Source organism: Psammomys obesus, unplaced genomic scaffold (assembly GCF_907164565.1).
Source record: "Psammomys obesus unplaced genomic scaffold, mPsaObe1.curated_primary_1811, whole genome shotgun sequence".
Taxonomy (NCBI): Eukaryota; Metazoa; Chordata; class Mammalia; order Rodentia; family Muridae; genus Psammomys; species Psammomys obesus.
Genome location: NW_026593286.1, coordinates 6,399,846 through 6,425,060, shown reverse-complemented (window position 1 = coordinate 6,425,060; position 25,215 = coordinate 6,399,846). Strand labels below are relative to the sequence as shown.

Genomic DNA, 25,215 nt, shown 5'->3' with positions numbered 1-25,215 from the left:
GATAGATAGATAGATAGATAGATAGATAGATAGATAGATAGATAGATCTTACAAATATAAAACATACAGAAGTCTGGAGAAAATAAGGGAAGTAATGTTTGCTTCAGCAATAGATATGCTAGAATTGGGATGCAGAGATTAACACTGCCCTTGAGTAAGGCTTACATGCAAATTTGAAGAGAGTTCATATTTCAAAAAATAAAGATTACTAAAGTAAACTTTATTGTTCTGTTTTCCATTATTACCATGAAATACCTGAACTTAAGTATTTGGTTTATTAAGTTCAATTTTGTGTCTTGACTTTTGTTTGGTTGGTTGATTTGGTTTGAATTTTTTGCTTTTGTTGTTGTTTGATTGTTTAGTTTTGAGACCTCAGGCTAGCCTTAAAGTCTCTATGTAGCTGAGGGTGACCTTGAACCCCTGATCTTCTTGCCTCTATTTCACAAGGCTGGGATTAGAAGTGCATGCTGAATTTTGAAGCCTGAAATTTCAAACCGCATAGGGCCATCTCTAGTGAGGGTTCCTTTTTATATCACCTCAAGGCAAATGGCATAGTAATAGCAGGAGCTATGAAAAAAAAATTGGAGCCAGGTACGGTGGCGCATGCCTATAATTCCGGTACTCAGGGAGGCAGAGGCAGGTGGATCTCTGAGTTTGAAGCCAGCCTAATCTACAAAGTGAGTCCAGGACATCCAGGGCTACATAGAGAAACCCTGTCTTGAAAAGCCAAAAGAAAAGAAAAGAAAAGATCAGGGCTGGAAAGATTGCTAAGTGGTTAAGAGCATCACTTGCTCTTCCAGAGAGCATGGGTTCAATTCCCAGCACCTACATGGAAGCTCGCAACTGTCTATAACTCCAGTCCTAGGGAACACAACACACATTTGGTGTATAAACACCTATTCACGTAAGATAAAAATGAAGGTTAAAAAGTATTTTTAAAGAAGAAAAGGTCATGTGGTATGATGGGCAACTAGGATGAAAGGAGGAGCCAGTATTGGCCTCACCTCTTAAAGGTCCCACCACCTGTTACTCAGCTATGTTCTACTGAGAAACAAGCTCTGCTTTCTCACTCAAGAAACCCTTGCATGAGAGCACATTCAAATTATGTCTAAACTATAGCAGAAGTTCTACCCACAGTAATTCCACAAAGAGCTTTGCCATTGGCCCAAGAAACTGCAGACTACTATAGACTACTACTATAGAAAACAAGTGTCCACATCTGAACACTGTAAATGGAGACAAAGAATCACTGGATAGAGATTTAGAATGCCAAGCCTTCAGGTGCAGGCATGATTGGGTGTTGTAGGGCAAGGACTATGATGGTCTTAACTAATACTGAACAGTCTAGGAGGTGAGAGGGGGATGGAGAAGTGAGAATGGTGGTGTTTTGTTTCTTTCATGGTTTTTGGAAGCTTTGTTGTTTGTTTGCTCATTTAATGGAGGATAGGATACTGTTCTTACAGAAACATCAATATGGGGAGGGTGGAAACACACAAATGGAGGTAAATATGCCAAGCTCTGTGTTCTCATGCTGTATTTGAAGAATTTGTGGTGTCTAGATTCAGATATCAGAATAGAGGAGTCTGGATTCCAAAGAGAAGCAGGGCTCAAAATGCAGAGTGGATAGGACTTACCTAATATGCAACAGAGGGAAGGAAACAGTGCCACAAGTAAAACGGAGGACAGAAGGTGAGGGCCCGACTGAAAGGGGAATAGAGGAAAGGCTAGTCTTGAGTGTCCGCTGGTTGTATTTTTTGAAAAATATATACAATAGAGACTCTATGTTATACATTACTCCCAGATGGTCATGTGTGTGCAAGTGAAAGCTGTTTTCAAGATGCTAAGGGCGGGGCTCTGTGCCGTCACGCTAACATTGTAAGACGGGGTCTCAGGGGTCTCTTGGTTTATAGAATCTAAAATTTCTGCAAAGAATGTGTAATTTTTTGCAATTAAGAAAGGAATGAAAGATGAAAAACATAAATCATTTTGAGAAGCGTCAAGTGAAGAGACTAAGAGGGTGTGACTGGGAGAGAAATATAGTTTGGAGTTAAGGGTAACTCCATCCTTGTGCTCTGGTCATTGGGAACTGAACCAGCTGAGCAGGGAGATCACAAGCAAAAGCTCTAGGCAGTTAGGCCAAACCTAAGACGGGGACACTTGCCATGAGATAATGGGACCAGAGCATACCCGAAAAGCTAGGAAAATTGGCTCAAGAGGTTACTTGGTGGAAAATGCTGGAAGTGTAGAAGAGTTGCGTTTTTCTGCTGAGAAGATGATAGGGTAAATTGAAGGAGAGCAGTAACGGTGTGAAGCTTAGGAAGATGCTATGAAGGCATGGCAGGAGCTGAGACTATTTGTAAATGCATCTCCACGCTGCCCAACACATTTTCTGCCACCATCAGTGTTTAGCCAGTAGGGTCCCAAAAACAAAGAAGGCAGACAATGAGATTGATTACATGATTTGCAGTTAGGACTGGGAGTCTGGCAGCTAAAGAACTGTGATGGAAGTCCATGCCAAGCAGGGAATGAAGGCAGGGCCGGGACAAAAGTACCAGGGCCCAGGGAGCATAGGCATTGGCCCTGTGCTGTTGGCAGCAGGGGTTTCTCTACAGAGAGATCTTTTCTTGGTGCTCTGGACCTCACTCTAGCCCCAAATCTCTCCAGGTACTTGACAGGCCTCACCCGGCCACGTGCTACATGGGGTCAGGGAACCTTTCTCCTTCCTCGCCTGCCTGGGCAGGGTTTTAAGAGAGTGATTTTAAGAGGGTGGCCCACCTCGCCAGCCCTCTTCCACAGGGAAGCCTGCTGCTCTCTGGGTTGAGCAGGAATGCATGCACAGTGACCCCTGGAGGACCAGTGAATTTATGAGAGGATGTGATGTGCCAAACCACAAATGTGATCATAACCTCTTAATTTCTTCTCCTTTGAAAGACACAGGCCTAACCACCTCTTTACAAAACTGGATGAACATGGGCTGTTTCCTCTGAATTCCACCTGATTCCTTTCCCAAGACCTAGTAGAAAGTTTGCTAAAAGGACTGTCCCTTACAAATTAAATGCAATTATGCTGCCACAAATTCTTCATGAAACTTGAGGTCTCCGGCATCTGGGCATTGAGAGGAACAAAGCCGTTTTGATAACTTGGGCAGCCATGGGGTGTTCTGATAGGTGGTTTTGTTTTGTTTTGTTTTGTTTTGTCTTTAGCAGAGAGTGGCCAAAATTCTTCCCTTTCTACTAGTTGCCATGAGCATTTTTTTTTTAAAGATAATGCTGTAGAATTTTGTCAGCAAGGATTTTTGTGACGTGTTGTGTGTGTGTGTGTGTATGTGTGTGTACAAGTGTGTTATGAGAGAGAGAGAGAGAGAGAGAGAGAGAGAGAGAGAGAGACACTAAACATAGAAAAATCCAGGTTATTCATTTCTATGTCATTTGTGTACTAATAGTGTCTGCTATGCAGGGCATACTACATAAAGGAACAAAGCCATACCTCTATTTGTTCTTGGGGTTCCATTGCCTGGAGGAGGTATGGGGGTATTCTAACAAGGGATCAAGATGCAATGTGGTCAGGGCCTTAGAAGAGCAGTGAGAGTCGAGTAGGTAGCTTATTCTTTGGGACTGTTCACAGCCTTTGTGAAAGATCAGAAGTAGTTTCAAAATCGTACATTCTCTTCTTGGGGGAGTCTAGATAAGCCGTGAAAATGGCTAGGAGCCAACTGTGGAAGGATACACCAAAGTTTGCCCAGAGCAAAGTATCTAGAAAGGTGTTCCAAAAACTGAGAACACCATGTGCACAAGCTGAAGTAGTAAGCGGATGAGGCAGGTGAAGGGCTTGCTTTCAGAAGGCTCATGGGCTAGAGCTATGGTGTTGGAAGGGAGTACCTGGGCATGGGGCTGAATAAGCAAGGCTGAACCAAGTGGCACAGGGGCTTGAACACCTTGAGCTAACTGTTACTGGGCATTTCAGAGCTGTTTGGCTTCAAAGAAAGCCTATGACCAGAATCTTCCGAACTACCGGATCATCAAGGAGTGCTGAGCCCAGGGTCTGGCTTCAGGTCTCTCTCAAAATCCTCCTTATTTTCTTACACCTGCACCTCCTGCTGCTGCTGCTGCCACTGCCACTGTACTGCCCTCAGCTTAAGACCTGGAACCCTACCTAGCTCTTCATTTTATATACATAAGAATTTTTGTGTCATACTTGGTTATAAAAATAGGCCAGGAGCTGGGCATGGTGGTATACACCTTTAATCCCAGCACTCAGAGAGGCAGAGGCAGGTGGATCTGTGTGAGTTTGAGGCCAGCCTGGTCGACAAAGTGAATCCAGGACAGCCAAGGCTATACAGAAAAACTCTGTCTTAAAAAACAAACAAAAAAGAGATCAGGATTACTATGTGTAAAAAAAAAAAAGGTTTGTATATAACATAATTTATAAATCTATAACTTAAGAAACTGCCTTTGGTACACTGCTATTCACAGCACTTCATCCTCTATTTGCATTTCACCTATTTTCCCATCAGTGTTTTCTTTTGGGGGATCCACTCTAGACCAAAGATACAATGACCTTCTTTTGACAAGCACTAAGGCCTGATGTTCAGAGTTATGTCACATTCTTAGATGCTCAGTCTTAAAGTATGATACTTCCTTGAACAAATATTGTCCAGTTAAAAACAACAACAAACACTGAGCTCTGGACGTATCAATGCAGTAAGCATACGGATTAAGCAGCGAGTTCCCATAGAATATCTGGTGTCGTCATCTGATGTGCAACCCAGAACAGAAAGCAAAAACGCATGCCCAGAAAACATGACCGAACTTTGCTCAGTCCCCTTGGTAATGCACCACAGACTGGGTGACTTCAACAACAGACCTGTAGATTTTCACAGTCTTGGGAGTTTGAAGCCCCAGTTTCAGGTGCTAGCCAGTGTGATCCCTGGTGAAAACTTCTTCCTGGCTGGTATATGGCTATCCTCTCACAACCTTACCTCTGTACTTATTTGGAGAGATGGACTATGTGTTCATTGTCCTCTCCTCTAAAAATCACAGTTTTTGTGTGACTAGGTCCCACCCTTATGACTTCATTTAACCTTAATAATCAGCTGAAACCCCCATTTTCAAATACTGTTAAACTGGAGACTACAGCTTCAGTATATAAATGGGTAGGCACAATTCAATTCATAGCATAGTTCAAAAGCTGAAATTATATCAGATCTTCAAAACTAGGTCACAAACAGTATGACACAGACACTGTAGTGTGTCAGTGTAGATGAAATTGCAGTATTTTCTAAAACACTTGACACACAAAACAATGTCATATATTTAGAACCCATTTTAACTCACTACTAACACTAGTGGGGCACTGAGGAAATAGCTTGCCCAACATGTACAATGCCCTGGGTTAAATCCCCACCACATCAGAAACCATATGGCTTGCACACCTGTAATCCCAACATTCAGGAGGTGGAACCAGGAAAATCACAAGTTCAAAGTCATCCTTAGCAAAGCCATCCTTTAAGGCAAGATGGGCAACACAAGATTCTGTCTCAAAGCAAACAAACAAAAAACTTGATAGCAAATAGGCTGTGTCATTTGGGCTGATGGTATGAAAAACAGATAAGAAAAAGAAAAAAAAAAAACTTCAATAACACTTTCATATAGAAGCTGTTACCAGAAGTTTTCAAGCAGAGACTGAGACTCAGAGCCAAACTTTGGGCAGAGTGCAGTTAATCTTACAAAAAAAGGGTGGGGGGGGGGGGAGCGGGGAGATAGAAAGACCTGGAGGGAACAGGATCTCCAAAAGGAGACCAGCAGAGCCAAAAAAATCTGGGCCCTCGGGTCCCTGCAGAGGCTGGTACCCCAACCAAGGACAATGCGTGGAGAAGACCTAAAATCCCAACTCAGATGAAGCCTGTAGACTCAGTATCCAAGTGGGGACCCGAGTAAGGGGAGCAGGGACTTTCTCTGGCAACAACTCCGTGACAGGCTGATCACCTTCCCCTGGGGGGTGCAGCCTTCCCAGGCCACAGAGGAAGACAATGCAGCTCTTCCTGGGGAGATCTGATAGGCTAGGGTCAGATAGAAGGGAAGGAGGTTCTCCCCCATCAGTGGACTAAGGGAGAGCATAGGAGGAGAAGAGGGAGGGAGGGTAGGATTGGGAGCAGATAAGGGAGGAGGACACAGCGGGAATCATATTAAATGAATTGTGATAAATGATAATAATAATTTTTTTAAAAATTTTCAAGTAGTCATTGGGTTTTGCCTAGGTATAAAACCTCTAGAATACTGCCAAACAACTAATTTTGTTTTACTGATATAGGCCGTGTGCTCTTGAATTTCCTGTTCCATAACAAAGGCATGTTCTCTATGGAGACAGGACACTCAAGAAACATCACACAGTGAGAGAAACCACTGGGATTTGTTTTGATTTTACTAATAAAGAAATTTGTCAAATTTACATAAATATAATGTAACATCCCTCCCTTTCCCATGAATAGAGGCCGGCACAAGTTGGTCCACAGTAAATGTGGAAAAGAAATGACTTATAATACTATTTCAGTTGGGAAAAGAGAGTGGGTGGTAATATCATAATCAAGAAAAAATCGGGAAGATGAGGAAGACAGGGCAAGGTATGTTGGTTGGGGGAAGTAGAGAGAGATACTAATTTTGCTTCTGGTATTATAGATGATGCAAATAATATTCAGTGAAGCTATCTGTCATCATTTGAGAGTATGTTAAAGAGATATGTCATACAATTAGGGTTTTTTTTTTATTGTTTGATTGTTTATGTAACCCTAGCTGACCTGAAACTCTCTATGTGGACCAGGCTCACCTCAAACCCACAGAGATCCACCTGCCTTTGCTTCTGCCTCATGAGTGCTAATATTAAAGATGTGTGCTAATATTAAAGATCATATCCAGCAAGATCAGCTTATTATTATGAGATTTAAAAATAGTAAGAAAAACAAAGTATTGAGGCTTTAAAAAACTGCAAAATAGGGCAGCAAGATGGCTCACTAGATAATGTGCTTGCTGCCGAGCCTGATGATCTGAGTTTACTATCTAGTGCCTACATGGTAGAGAGAACTAAGTTGTCCCAACTTGTGGAGGTTTTCCTAACCTCCACATATGTGCCACACACCCCCACAGAAAGATAAATAAATAGTGCATTTTTTAAAAAAATCTTGCAAAATGCCTAGGAGTGGTATAGCTGGATTCGGAGGTATCACTATTCCTAATTGTGTGAGAAAGCAACAGATTGATTTCCAAAGTACTTGTACAAGGTTACATTCCCATCAGCATGGAGGAGGGTTCCCCTTTCTCCACATCCTCTCCAGCATGTGTTGTCACTTGAGTTTTTTATCATAGCCATTCTGATGGGTGTAAGGTGAAATCTCAGGGTCGTTTTGATTTGCATTTCCCTGATGACTAAGGATGTTGAACACTTCTTTAACTGTTTCTCTTCCATTCACTATTCCTCTATTGAGAATTCTCTATTTAGCTCTGTACCCCATTTTTTAATTGGATTACTTGATTTGTTGCTTTTTAACTTCTTGAGTTCTTTATGTATTCTGGATATTAGCCCTCTGTCAGATATAGGATTGGTGAAGATCCTTTTCCAGTCTGTAGGCTCTTGTTTTGTTCTGATGACAGTATCCTTTGATTCACAGAAGCTTTTCAGTTTCATGAGGTCCCATTTATTGATTGTTGATCTTAAGCCTATGTTGTTGGTGTTCTGTTCAGGAAGTTGTCTCCTGTGCCAATGAGTTCAAGGCTCTTCTCCACTTTTTCCTCTAACAGGTTTAATGTGTCTGGTTTTATATTGAGGTCTTTGATCCACTTGGACAACAACCTGTGTTGTTGGTGTTCTGTTCAGGAAGTTGTCTCCTGTGCCAATGAGTTTAAGGCTCTTCCCCACTTTTTCCTCTAACAGGTTTAGTGTGTCTGGTTTTATATTGAGGTCTTTGATCCACTTGGACTTTTGTGCAGGGTGATAAGTATGGATCTATTTTCATTTTTCTACATGTAGACATCCAGTTAGACCAGCACCATTTGTTGAAGATGCTATCTTTTTTTCCATTGTATGGTTTTGACATCATTGTCAAAAAATCAGGTGTCCATAAGTGTGTGGGTTTATTTCAGGGTCTTCTTTCCGATTCCATTGATCCACCAGTTGTTTTCTATGCCAGCACCATGCAGTTTTTACTATGGTTGCTCAATAGTACATCTTGAGATCAGGGATGGACATACCTCCAGAAGATCTTTTATTGTAGTGGATTGTTTTAGCAATTCTGAGTTTCTTGTTGTTCCGTATGAAGTTGAGAATTTTTCTATATCTAAAAGATGCTCAAGTATATAACAAGGACATTTGCTCAACCATGTTCATAGCAGCTTTATTTGTAATAGCCAGAAGCTGGAAACAACCCAGATGCCCCTCAGTTGAGGAATAGATAAAGAAATTTTGGTACTTTTACACAATGGAATACTACTCAGCAATTGAAAACAAGGAAATCATGAAATTTGCAGGCAAATGGTGGGAACTGGAAAAGATCATCCTGAGTGAGGTGTCCCAGAAGCAGAAAGACACACAGTGTATATACTCACTCATAAGTGGATATTAGACATATAATATAGGGTAAACATACAAAAATTTACCCACCTAAAGAAACTAATCAAGAAGGAGGACTCTGGGTAAGATGCTCAATCCACATTCAGAAAGACAAAGAGGGTAGACATCAGAAGAGAGAGAGAACAGGGAACAGGACAGGAGCCTACCACAGAGGGCCTCTGAAAGACTCTACCCTGCAGGGTATCAAAGCAGATTCTGAGGCTTATAGCCAGACTTTGGGCAGAGTGCAGGGAATCTTATGAAGGAAGTGGGAAATAGTAAGACCTGGAGATAGCAGGAGCGCCACAAGGAGAGCAACAGAACCAAAAAATCTGGGCCCAGAGGTCTTTCCTGAGACTGATACTACAACCTAGGACCATTCATGGGGATAACCTAGAACCCCTGCACAGATATAACCCATGGCAGTTTAGTGTCCAAGTAGATTCCCTAGTAAAGGGAACAGGACTGTCTCTGACATGAATTCAGTGTCTGGCTCTTTGATCACCTTCCCCTTAAGGGGGTGCAACCTTACCAGGCCACAGAGGAAAACAATGCAGCCACTCCTGATGAGACCTGATAGACTAGAATCAGAAGGAAGGGGAGGAGGACCTCCCCTATCAGTGCATTGGGATGTGGCATGGGTGGGAAAGCAAGAGGGAGACATGGTTGGGAGGGGAGGAGGGAGGGAGCTACAAAGTGAATAAACTGTAATTGATAAAAATTAAAAATAAAAACATTTAAAAAAATCTTGCAAAATAGGTGATTAGTTGGCCAGTTTTTATCTATGAACCTGAATTTATAAACTTCAATTGTCATAGTTATATTTTATTATCCTGTTTATACTCCAACAGAATTTTGTAATTTATGGTATGTTCAGTTGCTAAGTTAAATAACTAATGATTTTACTTTGATAAGAGTTTGGGGAGTTTACATTTAGCCTTTGAGTTCTTAAGTATGTTATTCAATCAAAATAGTTATATCCAAAAACTTCTCCCATATACTTTAAAAATTATTTATTTATTTAATCTTATGTATATGAATGTATGTGCACCTTGTGCACGCCCGGTGCCCACAGGAGCCAGAACAGGGCATCAGACCCCTGAAACTGGAGTGAGCCACTATGTGGGTGCTAAGAACCAGAGCTCTGTAAGAGGAGCAAGTTCTCATAGCTGCTGAGCCATCTCTCCAGCTCCCTCCTCCCATAGACTCCAGATCTCCCCCAGATCACGCATAATCATTAATGCACTATTGTACTCTGTTGCTTAGGGAATAATGACAAGAAAAAAAGTCTGTATATGTATTCCCTACAGATGCAATTTTAAAAATAAAGAAACCTTTCCAGTCATGGCAGAACCTAGGGATCCAGAGGTTGGACTGTAACCACAGACATTGACAGTGTTTGTTACTGTCTGAAACCTTCTCTTCCTATTTCCCAGTTCACATTCCCTTGGAGAGCTAAGACAGTGTGCTTTTTCTGCAGAGGCTTCTAGGAGTGAACTTGCTTCACTTTCAGGTCACTTTGGAAGCTCAAACTGGTCACCAAAACCCTGTATCTGGGCTATAGGCCTGGGTGCCCAAGACAGACTCCCACAGGTTGGACAAGGATGCTTAGAAATTCTTTTCTGAGAGTGCAGGGAATCTTAGGAAAGAAGTAGGAAACAGTAAGAGCTTGGAGAGGACAGGAACTCCACAGGGAGAGCAACAGAACCAAAAAATCTGCATACAGGAGTCTTTCATGAGACTGATACTCCAACCAAGGACTATGCATGGAGATAACCTAAGACCCCTGCACAGATGTAGCCCATGGCAGTTCAGTATCCAAGTGGGTTCCATAGTAATAGGAACAGGGACTGTCTCTGACATGAACTGATTGGCCTGCTCTTTAATTACCTCCCCCTGAGGGGGAAGCAGCATTACCAGGCCACAGAAGAAGACAATGCAGCCACAATGCAGCAATTAGGATGAGACCTAATTCATTAGGATCAGAAGGAAGGAAAAGAAGACCTCCCCTATCAGTGGACTTGAGAGGCATGCATGCAGAGGGTGGAGGAAGGGAGGGATTGGGACGGGAGGAGGGAGGGAACCACAGGGAGGATATAAAGTGAATAAAGTGTAATTAATAAAGAATAAAAAAAAAAAAAAGAAATTCTTCTCTGTTCACAGGTGGTCCCCATGCTTCCCAGGCTTCTGTGTGAGGAACTGTGCAGCCTCAACCCCATGACTGACAAGCTGACCTTCTCTGTGATCTGGAAGCTGACCCCTGAAGGCAAGGTAGTTATAAATCATACTTTGTCATTCATTCTCCACTTACCACTGTCCCAGCCTCTGTATCATGGTGAGCACCCACTGGGTGCCTACACTAGACTAGAGTTTCATGATGGATGGATGCAGAAGGTCTGGGGTAGCTGCTGTAGGGAAGAAGTCTAAGGACCCCAGCCTTAGAAGAGCCAGTCCTACCTAGGAGGCAAGGCCAACCCTTCCCACCGCCAGTATTTACCAGCTAACTAATGGAGCTAATTATGAGGTGGGAGTTTAGGGTGAGAGATGGGTTCAGTGAGGCTGGATGTGCATCTGGAAGGCGGGATAAATTAACTATGGGAGTTGGTGCTCCTCTGACATGCCTTCGGGAAGATAGCCATGAGGGCTGCAACATCCTGTGAGATGCTGGAAATAATGAAAACTAGCAAATATTAGTAGAGTAACATGTGAATCAGAGTGTGAGGAAGGAAAACACGAAGACCAGAGGGGTCAGCAAGCACTCCCTATACACAAGAAGGAAAGAAGATGGATAAAGGTGACACTTGGGAACACCAGCTCCCTCTTTAAAGAGAGCAACTGTAAACAACAGGGTCATGTTTGAGGACTCGGATTTCTTCAAAGCTGGTTGCAAACTCCATGAAAGGGCATGGGAGATGTGTATGCTGTAATAATAAATGGAAGTAAAAAAAAGATACTTATTATAAAGAGGCTCCAAATAAAGATGGAAGATTAAATAACCACATTGATTTTTATTCCATCCCAAAACCTCACTAAAACAACAGTAAAGAGATTTAAAAAAAAAAAAAAAAAAGATATAAACCCACAAGGACAAAGCGGGAGAGGAGACAACAGCAACAAAACTCTGGAAGCTGGAGAGCATATGGATGAGTAGTAACTGACTTAGCAGTCCTGAGAAAGCCTAATCCTGAGCCAGGCATGCAGCAAGCCAAGAAATAAAAATTCACAAGTTGACAGCACCAGATAACTCTGGAGGTGGAGGAGGGCAAGGAGTGAGGCTGACAACAGTATTGGGAAAGTTCATTGAAAAGCTTGACCCTCCAGGTCTTGGCAGAGGACCTAGAGGTTTTTCTCTATAGATAATGCAAGCGAAGGAGTGTGTGAAGCAGGGACAACATCTCTCTTGATAGTACAGATCCTCAGGGGACTAGACAGAGCTCGGCATCCAAATGTGAAGAATGTGAAGAATCACCGTACCCATCCATGGTATTTCACTTTCATGCATGAAGAGACAACTGAGTGGAAAGCATCTTCCCTGAAATAAATACAGCAAAGCACACTTACAAGGAGAAGAAGCTGTTGCTACCCTTAGAGAGCTTTAAACAACAGCTATCCATGTTACATACATAACCTAAAGGGGTGGTGGGCATGAAGATTTTAGAAATTAAAATCAAGATAGAAGAAGTGAAAGAAATTCATGCTTCACGTTTGAAATAAAGTTGAATATTCCAGAGCAAGCAAAGAAAAATTTAGGGGACCAATCTGAGACCAGATTGGGGTCTCAGAATTAGGGGACCAGAATCTTCTCTGTGATAGTTCCAGAAACCAGAGCATAGAAAATGGGAAGAAATGCTGAACAAAACATCCTAGAGGATGTGACTTTACGGGTACAGAAGGCTCACTGCAACCCCAGCAGTGGAGACATGTCGTCCCTAACATATAAACCACTATGGAGTTGCAAGATATAGAAGACAAGGAAAAGACCTAGAGGGCTTCTAAGAAGGGCCAGAGGCAGCTGCAGAGTAGATCAGAAGGTAGAGAAAGTTCAGACTCTTTTGCCCCAGCCTTAGAAGCTTTCCGATAGTGCAGGGGCTCCCCATCAAATGTACCCAGCTAAGCTATCAGAAAACTGACTGTCAAAAAAGCATATCTTCAGGCATGTGAAGTCTCAGAAACAAAGCAGCACTTCCAAGGTGCTTTTTTGGGAAGCTTCCTAAGGCCTTGTTGTTGGCTCTGTAATCATGGAAGCTGAGGCAGGGATACTCAGAAAAACTGTCTCAAAGAGAGAGAGGGAACGAGCAAGATGAGATGAAAAGGAGGAAGAGAGGGGAAGAAAAAGAGAAAAAAAGAATAAGAAAGATAAGAGGAAGAAAGTTGCTGAGTTAAGGAGATGGCCTGGTAGGTAAAAGTGCTTGCCATGCAAACATGAGGGCCTGAGTTCAAATCCCCAGAAACAGTAAAGCCAGCCATAGTGGTGAGTATCCGTTATTCCAGTGCTCCTATGTTTGAGATGCGAGGAGTCAAGGCAGAGCAAGGAGTCCCTGGAAGCTGACATACACAGTGCAGCAACGGACACCCAAAGACCTGTGCCAATCTATACTAGAAAGCGGGAACTGACTCCTGCCTCTGTATGTGCATGTGACAAGAGTGTCCACGTACTCATGCATGTGCACACTGCATGAGGTCATAAGAGCGGGACAATGGTCCAGGAAAGTTCATGCCCATTTAAAATAAAAGGCACATTAGAGAGCTTGCTGTCTCTTCTCTGACATGTGGAAGACACTGCTGAGCAGCTGCTGTGTGGGAGCCGCAGAGACAGCCCTCACCAGGCCTGGACTGGCTGGCACTCGATCTGAACTTCGAGCCTTCAGAACTGTGGGAAATGAATTTGAATGGCTTAAGCCACTTGGTTTGTGGTATTTTGTTATAGCAGCCCGAACAGACTAACACAGTATCAGATGAACTTTGTTAATCAGGTTACATAAAAATCTACTGAGAAAAGACCTTTACCCAGGCATGACTTTTTAACACGTATTGACCATTTAGAAAGTACTGCCTTAATATGCTGATAGCCAACTGTGGGCACATTTCATTATACAGTATTTTTAAAACCACATTATTAGTGTCATTGCTATTCTTATTAGTCCAGCCTTTTCAGTATTAGGAAACCCGCAAGCTCATGTATTAGATGCAGGGTTTCTAAAATTCTAATTTTGTGAAAATCCAACCTCTATCGTCAATAAGCAATGTCAGTTGTTTCCTTGAAGTACTAAATACCGCAGTCTATATAAGTGGTTTCCATGTCAGCTGTTCCTTCAGGGAAAAAAAAAAAAATGTTTTTTGTAAGGATACTATCAGTTCAGCTAGCTGTGTGCATGCTTCTCCTCCAAAGGTCATCCTCCTGCCTAATAAAGTGACAAAGGCAAGTACTTGGGGTTGACATAGAAAAGTCATGGATTTTACTTGTCCAGTGAAACTATTATAAATAGAACTAGATCTTTTTTCACTGCCAGTGTGTGGTAGGGAAGAGTAGTGTGACACTGTGTCCTACACAGGTGAAATATTTTACTGCCAGGACTTCTAGACTATTGCTATAAATGACAGTGTACAGAACAGGCTGGGTAATGCCCTGGAATATGGCTGAAAACAGTTTGGACCACTATAGGCTCCTGAATGGGACTCAAGAGTCCATAAGCCATTTTTTGGAGATGAAGACTACTATTTGAGCAAGCAAATCAAAATAAAACAGATACGAATCTGATGAAGGAAAAGCTTCCTGTTTATATAACTAGAGAAGTGTATGGATACAGTGAGTTCTAATAGTTCTGAGACAGCTACAGCCTGGGCTGCATAGTGAAGGCTAGGTCAGTCAGGGCTACATAGCAAGACCCTGTCTCAAACAAACAAACAAACAATAAAAATAGCATAAGAATCATGTACACTTTAATTAGGAAAAAAAATCAACTACATGTAACGTAAGGAAAACATCACAATAAGGCCCCATCCCTGTATCCCAGATTTAGTACTGTCAAGACTTCATGCTCTGTTAAGACTATAGTATTTTAAAACAAACCACAAACATGTCATTTCACTCCTGTGTATTTTGATATGTGACTAAAAATCGGGGCATTTTCTTATAAAACCACAATGTCCTCAGCATACCTAACAATGAATGCTGGTATCAGGATGCCATCCAAAAACCTAGTCCATAATACACTTCCTGATTGGTCCAAATTGGGATCAAATAAAGTTACACACATTACATTTGGTTTAGCTCTTAATTTTCTGGTAAAAAGTTCCTTTTCAAGATCTAAGAGGCAAACATTATCTGAATTGCAGAGAGGGAATTATGAGTATAGTGTGCCCGCAGCCATATTCTGGTGGATGTGGGAGCAAGCTTGGGGGACAGTAGTGGAAAAGACCAGAAGGAAATAAAACAAAATGCCAGCAGTGGCTGTATTTGGATAATAAAACTGTGAGTAATTATTTTCTACTTTTTTCTATTTTCTACTGTTTTGTAAAAATATGAGTAACTTTTATATTTTTACAAATACTTATTTTTTTAAATGTGACTAAATAGAAAATAAAAGCGCAGAAGCATCCTAACCTGAGACAACAGAAGAGTACACTGTATATAGTCTGAATTATGCTGCCAGGGGCAGACCTGAGATGTTGGAACTGCCTTGTCTAATATGCTTCTAAAATATGAGTATCATAAAAGAAACACTAAAAAAAATGTAAATGCCAACACTCACAGGTCTCTGGAGTTTCTTTTGGAAGTAGGATATGGAAGCCAGGCCTTCTGCTCAGTGAGGGCTGGAAGACAGGTGTAAAAGTGGCACAGGTCTATGTGGGTACTGGGCCTTCCTCCAAACCACACCACATAGGAAGTGTGAGTGTTGGAACTGAGGACAGGGTTGTAGGGCAAGGCCCACTAACCACACTCCTCATTCTGCGGTTACCCTGACCCAGTGACCACAGGACAGGTAGATCATGGATGTGGTGACATCTCTCGCCCACAGTCAAGATGCCCATAATGATACCTTCAATACCACACTCCAGGCCCAAGGGCTGCTAGTCCAGAACACTGGACAGAAATGTCTGAGCTAAGCTTGAGACGAGGTGGGAGGTCAGGGTGCCATGGAAGGCCCTGGAGGCAAAGATAAACCTGCTTCAGGAGCCCAGGTGAATGAAGAGGAGCAAATTCAAAGCTGAAGCCCAACGCTCACTTTGCAGGTTGTGGGGGCCTTCTTTTGGTATCAGGCAAAAGGTTAAGAGGGATGGTGCTGAAGTGGAGAAAGCTTTGCAGTCTTCCTATTGCTGTCTTCCTGTTGAAACATCCTGCTTTCTGAGGCAGGCAAGTTCTGCTATGAGAAGGCTGCCCCAATATTTTTTTTTTAATTTAAGATGTATTTGTATTTATTTTTTAATAATTTTTATTTTTTATATTAATCACAGGTTATTTACTTTGTATCCCAGCCATAGCCCCCTCCCTCATTCCCTTCCAACCCCACCCTCTCTCCCTCATTTCCTTCCTGCCCCTTTCCAAGTTCACTGATAGGGGAGGTCCTCCTCCCCTTTCATCTGACCCTAGCTTATCAGGTCTCTTCAGCACTGGCTGCAATGTCCTCTTCTGTGGCCTAGCAAGGCTGCTCCCCCCTGGGGGGAGGGGGGGCAAAGAGCTAGGCATTGAGTTCATGTCAGAAATAGTCCCCGTTTCCCTTACTAGAGAACCCACTTGGATACTGAGCTACCATGGACTATATCCAAGCAGGGGTTCTAGGTTATATCCATACATGGTCCTTGGTTGGAGAAACAGCCTCATGAAAGACCCCTGTGCATTTTTTTTTTTAATATGGATGTTTTCAGCACCCACGAGAAAATCTCTGCTTTCATTAAGTCAGTGCTGGTGCTGCTCTCCTTTCACACCAGCACTTCTCTCCACCTTTCCCCGTCCTTTTTTGCTCTTCATTCAGTAAAAATGCTCCCACGGCAACCTGAAAATAAACCCTTGTTTTCTGGATGTTAGCAGCCACCCTCTCAGACCTTAGATCTCTAGCCCCCTCACACCTGCTACGCCGAGCAAGCCCAGGCTGTGCGGCCGCACCTCTCTTCAGCCCTTCTCCCAGAACTGTGACCACCTCAGTTCCAGGCCACATTGTCTTATCCTGGGGCCTTGTACACTGTTTCCCCATTGGAAACTGAATCTGATTTCTTTATAGTAGTTTTTACTCTCTTCTGACCATGTGTCCCGATTAACCCCAAAAGTCCAATATTTGAAGAATGACTCAGAGACCAGCTTTTCCCTACATAACTGTCTGTCACCCTCTTAATGTCCTCATCTTCTCTTCTTGCTACTGAGAGTTCATTGAGTTTAACATGGAGTTGTTACACTGAGACTCCGTACATACTCTGTCCCTACCTTGAAGACCCTTCCTCTCAGCTCTGCCAGCAAGAAGCTGTTTATCCCGTGGGATCCAGCTACAATGCCATTTCTCCCAGGATCAAGTCCAGGGCCTCACATTGAAAGCCAAGCCTTGTGACAGTCTTGGCAGTTACTCATTCACTTAGTAAATACTGAGGAATATTTGTTGCACTCACACACCTGCATGTTTTAAATTTTCTACCGTGTTGGTATATTGCAACTTAAAAGCAAAAGCCATTTTGAAATTTTCTTTCATCTGTTTTTTAATAAGTAGAGGAGATAGCAGAGTTATTTATAGGCTGAGTGAAAGATAAACAAGATGAAAAAGAAGTGGCAGTTTTGGAGTCTGGCTGAGAAGGTGGTGGTAGGCTATGTGGAAGATGACCTCCCACAGAACAAGGAGTGTTCTCCTGTTCTCCTGCTAGACTCTTAAACCCACCCCTGAGTTTTACTTTTCCCCCAAACTTGAGTGCCCTAGGCCCCGAAAGTGCTTGGAAAACATTTTGCCCTGATTTTCACATCTGTTTCCATTGCTGAATTGATACCAGCTGCCTAGTAAGCAGGTGGGCCCCGGCTAAGTAAGCAGGTGCATCCTCAGCAGCCACTCCAGTTCTTGCGTGCTGTGAGTTAAGCAGTGTCTCGGGCAGCCCTGCCCTGCTTCCTCACAGCACTGCTCAAAAGAGCAACTGTTGTCTTCTTTCTGGGTCACTGTGGTCCCTAGCAAGCTCACAGAGCAAGGCACCAACAGTGCCATGTAGCCTAAGGTTTCTGCTGTAAGCAGTGTTGGGTGTTGTGTTTCATGTCCAGGCACCCTACTAAATACCTTGCCTAAGCAGCTCCAGGGGGACAATAGCTTCAAAGACTAGTTCTGAGAATCAGAAAGCGTTCCCAGACTCTCCTGTCAGTCATTTTCAGGGTCAGAACCTAGCTGTTTCCGTTCAGAGCTGTAGGTAAGACCTCTGCAGTTAGGGAGGGATGGAAAGAACTGCTGTATTCTGTATCTCACATGTCCCAGTTCTCTGCTGAAGGCATCAGCCAATTAGATGGCTTACCTAAGGTCCCATCAGAGGAGCAGCAGAACTCAGTTGTGAACTGATTTTGCTGTGAATCTTGGGAATGAAAATCAGAACTCAAAATGAAACGGTTTCAAGAAATGAAATAAGGCGTTTGTTTTAGCAAACAACAAAATAAGTGGCTGTGCTAAGTGTCTTTACAAGGACGAGGAGCTTTGTGGACTGGCTCACATTGGACCTGTTCAAAGGAAGGCTGAGTGCTAGGTGGCTTGGCAGAAGGTTCCCTCCCCTGCTTCCCACATTCTCCTTTCCTTTCTCCCTCCTGTCCTCCAGTTTCCTTCTAGTGCAGTGAAGAGTCCTACAGATGAACCTTTAAAGGTTCCTCCTGCCAATCCTCAGAAGGAAACACTTTTAAGATTATACCTGCGTGAATGCCTTCACCTGCTGTCACAGGAACAAAATTCCTGTCTTCTGGCCACCCCAGACCCTCCAGATTCAACTAGTTTCAATTCCCCCTAGCACAGTGGATCACAACCTCCCTGATGCTGTGACCCTTTAATATAGTTCCTGGTGTTGTGATGACCCACAACCATAAAATTATTTTTGTTGCTACTTCATAACTGTAATTTTGCTACTATTATGAATCATGATGCAATTATTTTAGATGCAGGATATCTGACCCTGTAAAAGGGTCATTCAGCCCCAAAAGGGGTAACAACCATAGGTTGAGAACCACTGATCAAGTAGGTATATGTGGCAAAGACTTGGTTTCTTCTGCTTTTTCATCTTTAGTTTAGATGTTCACACAGCTGTTCAAGAAGGGAAAGGACCCAATCTCTCTTGGGACTGGAGGACAAACCAGGAGAGTGCTAAGATTATGGAGGTAACTCCAGCTTCGTTTCTATGCAAACGCTAGCCTATAACCAAACTGCCTTAGAACCCAAACAGGCTGGCAGGCTTGGAACCAGCTTGTACCATCAGGCTGCTGAGGCCCACTCCTTTAGCAGGCTCATTCTTGTCCCCCTCACTGCCTTCACACAGCAAGAGCAAGCCTGTGGGATAAATGAGCTGCTGCTGCTGGGATAGCAGCCTTGCTACAATCACATTTTACCCTGCTGTCGTTCTCCTGTTAGAAGAAGAAACCTGGGTTTCATTTAGTCACCTCAGGCCTCAGTGGAGGGAGGGCCCAGTGAAGGAGGTCATCTGGCCCCTGCTCACCCTGAAGCCACCCCATAGTTTTTGTCCAGTTTGTAGCTTCCCTTCCATCAAGCAGTCAAGTCCCCTGCCCTTTGCTGTCCCCCAGCTGCTCTGCTTTCTGCCCAGGTCTTTTCCAGACACTTTCTTCTTGATACCTTACCTTTTAGCCATAGTAGCCAGGATAGCCTTGCCCTCAACCGCGGTGAGAAGCAGCAGCAATCAGCTGTAACTGCCTCAGGCACCACTACCAACCACTCCAGATAGCCTGCTTTTGTTCCAATAAGGAAAGTGTTTCTTTCTGCCTAACAGCCTTTTGAACTAAATGTTCTCTATGTGGAAGCTCAGAGGTGCAGAAGTCACTTCACACCTAGCTATTTAAAATTTTAAATTGGCTTCGTTAGTAGCTTTTGAACCAAAGATTGCTCAAGGAGTTGATATTTTTCAGGGAATTTTTTTTTTAAACATCTTCATGGACTAGGACAGGATATCCAAGAATTTCTCCACACCTTTGTATCTATAAACTGCAAAGTGAATATGTGTTTGAGGAATATTTTGCTTCTTCATCATCTATGTTAATGACCTTCAGCTAAAAATAAATAATTGTGGTGTGTGTGTGTGTGTGTGTGTGTGTGTGTGTGTGTGTGTGTGTGGTGTGTATCCACTATCCAGAAGATCTTTTAGTCTGAATCTTTACAGATGAACTGAAGAGTGTGAGTGATTCTTGAGAATTTCCCACCAGATTGCCCAGCTGTAAAATTGATTGTAGAATGCCCCTTCTCCCAATGTGTCAAAGTGATGCTTAAAGGCAGTGGGACCCAGCAGCTCTGTGCTGTTTTAGATCTTATAGGTATGAGGATGTAAATCTGGAGGGTGGGTACCTCCTCCTTAGATGATGTCTTTCCCAGCTATGAGCTTTTAGTTTGTGGTAGCACTGTGTTTAACCTGACATTCTGAACATTGGCACCCCAGGGTGTGTGCTAGATGAAGAAGAGAGTGGCCTGAATCCTGTGGTTATGCAAAGGAGGCAGGACGCTTTCTCCTCAAGGGTTTTGTCCATGTGTTTCCTCCTTCTTTTCTCCACCTTTTCCATAAAAAGCCCTTTGTCTTCTGCCATTGGCCCTGGTTATGGACTGGATGTTGATGTGATTGGAAATTAATGAGGTGTTCTAGTGAGAGAAGCATGCCTCCTACCCGGTTGTCTGGCTGCTCCCAGGTCTCCTCCATGTGGGTCTTTGCTGCTTTCTCTGTGGGCAGCTGCCCCTGGCTGGCGTCTGTCTATTGGCTTTCCCCAGAGGTGCTTTGAAGGCTGCTTTTCCCAGGCTGGGAACTATTCTAGTGCGTGTCAGCTGTGCCTTCCCACAAGTCCTGAGCCATGGTAAAGCCAGGAAGCCTTGGCTGAGGAAGGAGGGAAGCTCCAAAAGTCTCTCCTTTGTATGTTAGTGAAGAAGGCTGGCACAGAGTGTCAGTGATACAGCAATGAAGCAGAGGGAGAGAAGTCAGGTAAAGGTGCTATGGGAACCAGCACTGATGTAGAAAGTTTGGTAGTGTCCATGTGGACAGTAGAGAAAGGATACCTGTATTGACCAAGAAGGAAATAGAGGCAGACGTGCCCATTAGGCAGGAGCAGGTGCTTCTAGTAAGATAGTTCACTGTTAGTGGGCATGTGTACCGGGTTTGGTGGGGAATAGTGGGCATCTGGTACACTCTAAGAGCTCCCTAGGGTTACACATGGCTGCTAGTCAGGGCTCAACATTTAGAGGGTACCAAGGAAGCAACAGGTGTGTAGAGCTAGGACACGTGGGCGTACAGGCAGAAGGGCATTTAGGAGCTCTGTACAGATTGCTGTGAAATTTTATGTATAAACACTTAGAGTTCTGGAAGCATTCATTAGATTTTAAAGCAGTTCTTGTTCTTCCAGCTTGTGGACAGCAGATACCCTTTCATCATGGAGTAGGTCCCTTCACTGGAGTGCCGTCTACTAGGGAAGAGGACACAGGCTACATTGGCTGGGGGAAGAAGTCTATGACCTAGCTCACTGGGAAGTATGAGAATGAGAAGGATGGCAGTGTAAGCTGCCACTGCCTGTCAGCAGGCTGGAAACAGGCTGCCTAGCACACATGTACACACAGCCGTGCTGGAGGGGCTCATTGCAGAAGGAAATTAAGAAAGGAAAGCAGCTAAATCTCCAGAGGGGACTTTCAGACCACAAGAATGAAGAGGCCACAGCCATGCTCTTCTTAAGCAGGCTGAGGCTTCCTCCATTCGGGAAATACGGGTATGCTCGGAGCGCAAGCCTGGCTCACCTGGACGGCTTCTTGTAGAGGCTGCATCTGTCTGCAGACTTACCAGCCCTGGAACTGGCTCTGTAGCTGTCCTTATCCATGGCAGGCAGCCTCGTGAGTGACAGATGTGAGGCCTGCTTGCCACGGTAGTAGAAGACATGGACTCAAAGAGTTGCTGGCTGTTTGCAGTAGGGATCTTGGGATAATCTTAAAAGTATAGTTTCAAAAATTTTGGAGAAAAATTAAAGTCTAATATTACAGATTCTAGACTTCTTATAAAGATCTTTGCACGGGTAAATAAAACCAGGGACAGTAGCTACTGTTCTGCAAGTGCCCACAGTGTCATCATTAAAATGCTGTAACTCTTCCTTTCAGGGAGGGGGTGACCGCAAGGGTTACTGTGTTCATCCAGGATGGGGCTGTGTTGGGTAGATCAGGGGGCTCCTCTCCTTTCCTCTTGCTTTCTCTAAGCCGTCAGCCAGCCTTCAGAGCTCCATGTGTCATGGCTTAGGCAGCTATCCCGTCTTCTCTTCCCTGTTGGTGACACTGATGACCAATGTCTAAACTAGTGGAAACACTTCAGGGCAAGTCTCCCATGTGGCCTTGCTTTGTGCCTGAGGAGGAGCTGTCTGTTGAATTCTGCCGGGGCCTGGCGGTCTAACCTGCCTGAGGGCAGCAGCGTCTTGTTCATCCACATGATACCAGTCAGAGCACAGGGTCAGTGCTCCGTCGGGATGTGTGTGAATGACTAAGCACAGTCAGTCTGTCTTTGTAGATCCTTGAGGAATGGTTTGGCCGTACTATCATCCGTTCCTGTACCAAACTGAGCTACGACCATGCCCAGAGCATGATCGAAAATCCAACTGAGAAGATCCCCGAGGAAGAGCTGCCCCCCATCTCTCCAGAACACAGCAGTGAGGAGGTGCACCAGGCAGTCTTGAACCTGCACAGCATTGCAAAGCAACTCCGCCGGCAGCGCTTTGTGGACGGCGCACTTCGTTTGGATCAGGTCAGTGAGTCTCTTCTGTTTACTGTAATCTTGAGTGGCGTATGCCCAAAATCCAAGAGTGAGACATAGCCTGGTGGTCTCTTTCTCTCTCCCACCTGTTTCCCCTGCCACTCTACCACACCACGCCCTACACACACATGAAGGAGGCAAGATGGTGTGGCTCTGTGACTCCCAGCTGCTCTTACCCAGAAAGCCTGAGTCCAGGATTGAATTCTTACTTGCTAGATGACATTGCTGTGACAGGAGCTCATAGTTTCAGAGGCACTTGGAACTTGGCTCTGTTGTTTCTGGCCCACAGTGAGGGGGAATGACATGTGAGAAGCATGTGGTCCAGCAGAGACACTTGTCTCATGGCAGCTAGTAAGCAGAGACAGACAGACAGACAGACAGACAGACAGGCATGTGAAGGGACCAGAGACAAGAAATACTTTCCAGGGCATGCCCCCAGTGATATCAATGAATCTAACAGCTGATTCTTTGAGAAGATAAGCAAGATTGACAGGCCCTTGGTCCAGCTAGCCAGAAGAAGTAAAGGGAACCCAAACGAACAGAATCAGAAATGAAGAGGGAAACATTACAACGGACACCAAAGAAATTCAGAGTTTCATAAGGGAATACTTGAAAACCTGTACTCCATTAAGTTGGAAAATCTAAAAGAAATGGATGAGTTTCTAGATTCAGCCAAACCACCAAAATTAAACCAAAAAGAAGTCAACAACCTAAACAGACCCATAACAAATGAGTAGATTGAAATAGTAAAACAAAACACCTTCCAGCTAAAAAGAAAAATGCAGGGTCAGATGGATTCATAGCAAAATTTTACCAGACCTTGAAAGATTACAGCTAGTCCTACTTTTCATAAAGTAGAAACAGAAGGAGCACCCCCAAATTTCCTGTAGGAAGACTGGTTCTCTATGTCACCAGTTACGTCCTCTCAAGAGGTTTCTTCCTCTGTTCCTTGTTTCTCACTCAGTGTTCCTGAGGACAGAGCCTGCCTTCCCATCATCTCTTTCAACAGTCCATCCCTGACTCCAAGTGGCTAAGTTGATGCTAACGAGGACAGAACCTGCCTCTGACCTCCCTCCCCACCTCAAGTCTAGTCTCTCCCCCTGGTTTCATAACTGCCCAGATGCCCCTCAGCAGCTCGCCAGTGCTCACCCACCCTTCCTTCTGCATAAAGGAGAGCTTGGCACCTACAGCATGGCACACATGCTTCTTCCTGTCGTTCTCTTCCTCTCTGATGCCCAGGGTGTTTGAGTGTGTATGTGCTCCCAACCTGGGTGTGCCAGTTGCTCGGGTTGCCATAATTATGCTTTGATGAAATGTTATCAAACACAAGTCTCAAAAGAAAGCTATTTATTCTATAAGCACATAAATCTTTTGGAAAGACGTGGATGGAATAAGTCCTCAGAATTTCTTTAAGTAAGACAGCTGTATAAGAACTGGAAAATCCTAAAACTCAGGCGGTGCCTGGACTCAAGTCACTTTACGAATGTTGTAAGACTTAGGGGTCTTAAGAAAATGAATTGGGTTTAGATAACTAAGAAAAGACTAGGAGTCTATGGTGTTGGCACCTGTAATCCCAGCACTCAGGAGGCTAAAACAGAAAGACTGAAGATTCAAGACCACATAAGGTGTATGTCAAGACCTTTGGGGGGGGGGGGGGAGGAAACAAAGTGAATTTAGTTTTCTTTCATTTGTAGCTCAGGCTGAACTTGAACTCATGGCTAGCCTCCTGCCTCAGCTTCCCAAATGGTGGGATTGCAGATATGAGCCACCACAGCACATACCAGCTTTTGTTTTTTTAAGTCTTACTTTTTTCAAAAATGGTGAAGAAATGTACATTTATATGAGTTAAGTTATAATACAAAATGTTAAATTGTTTGTTTTATGTGCCTCTTTTGCATAACTCCCTTATTTATTTGACTTTTACAATGACAAACCAATACCAAACTCAGCAAATGAGAGGGTTTCTGAAGTAACATTTCTAGATGTTTCCTTATCAGGTTGCTGTAACAATCCAGTTGAATACCTGGATTAATTCATCTGTGAACTGGGGTGTGGTGGGAACAAAGGCGACCTCAGATCCCTCCCATTAGAAGAAGCGTGGTCATCAGGGAATGACACAGTCATTGGTGAAGGATGAGCTGCTGGCATGTCTAAGACTTAGAATTTTATTGCTGAAAAGACTTTAGATATCTGATATGAGTTAAGGGGCCCTCTTAACTCATAAATTAGAAGGCTGAGGTCCCCACAGGTAAATGGGTTGTTTATTGCCAGACATCCAAGTAGTTCTTTGTTTGGTTTTCCTCTATTTATTACACCATGCTGACAGAAGAGAAAAAAAGTTCGCCTTTAAAGTGAGAGGGAAAAACACCCTCAAAAACCTAATTAGGTTCCAGTTAATTAAGGTTTGAAAATAATGAATTTGTATCCTTGGAGTTGATTCCTTAGTTCCCCAGAAAACAAGTCTGTAGACCCACATTAGATGGAGATAGTCTTTGCAGCCAAGGGCGCTGGTGAGACCATTTATAAATCAGCTAAATGGCTTTATTCAGAAGCCACTGCATTTATTCCCCTGTCCCTATTGTCTTGTTTGCCCTCAAAAGTCCATTTTTTTCTTGATGCCTTTTCAGAAGCCTGCTGTTAGGAATTGCTCTCTGAAGCTTTGTCTGCCATAGTTCACTGTGGCGG

At 43.6% G+C, this 25,215-nt stretch overlaps 1 protein-coding gene across 4 annotated transcripts in view; it reads left to right on the top strand.

The window, feature by feature from the left end:
- Dis3l2 (DIS3 like 3'-5' exoribonuclease 2) overlaps window positions 1-25,215 on the top strand; it is a 320,053-nt gene that overhangs the window by 236,050 nt on the left and 58,788 nt on the right. For all 4 annotated transcript variants that reach the window (XM_055616630.1, XM_055616632.1, XM_055616629.1 and 1 more), the window contains 2 exons: window positions 10,762-10,869; window positions 22,288-22,521. In XM_055616630.1, the coding sequence (XP_055472605.1) occupies window positions 10,762-10,869; window positions 22,288-22,521 (342 nt within the window). The remainder of the gene's footprint in view (window positions 1-10,761; window positions 10,870-22,287; window positions 22,522-25,215) is intronic.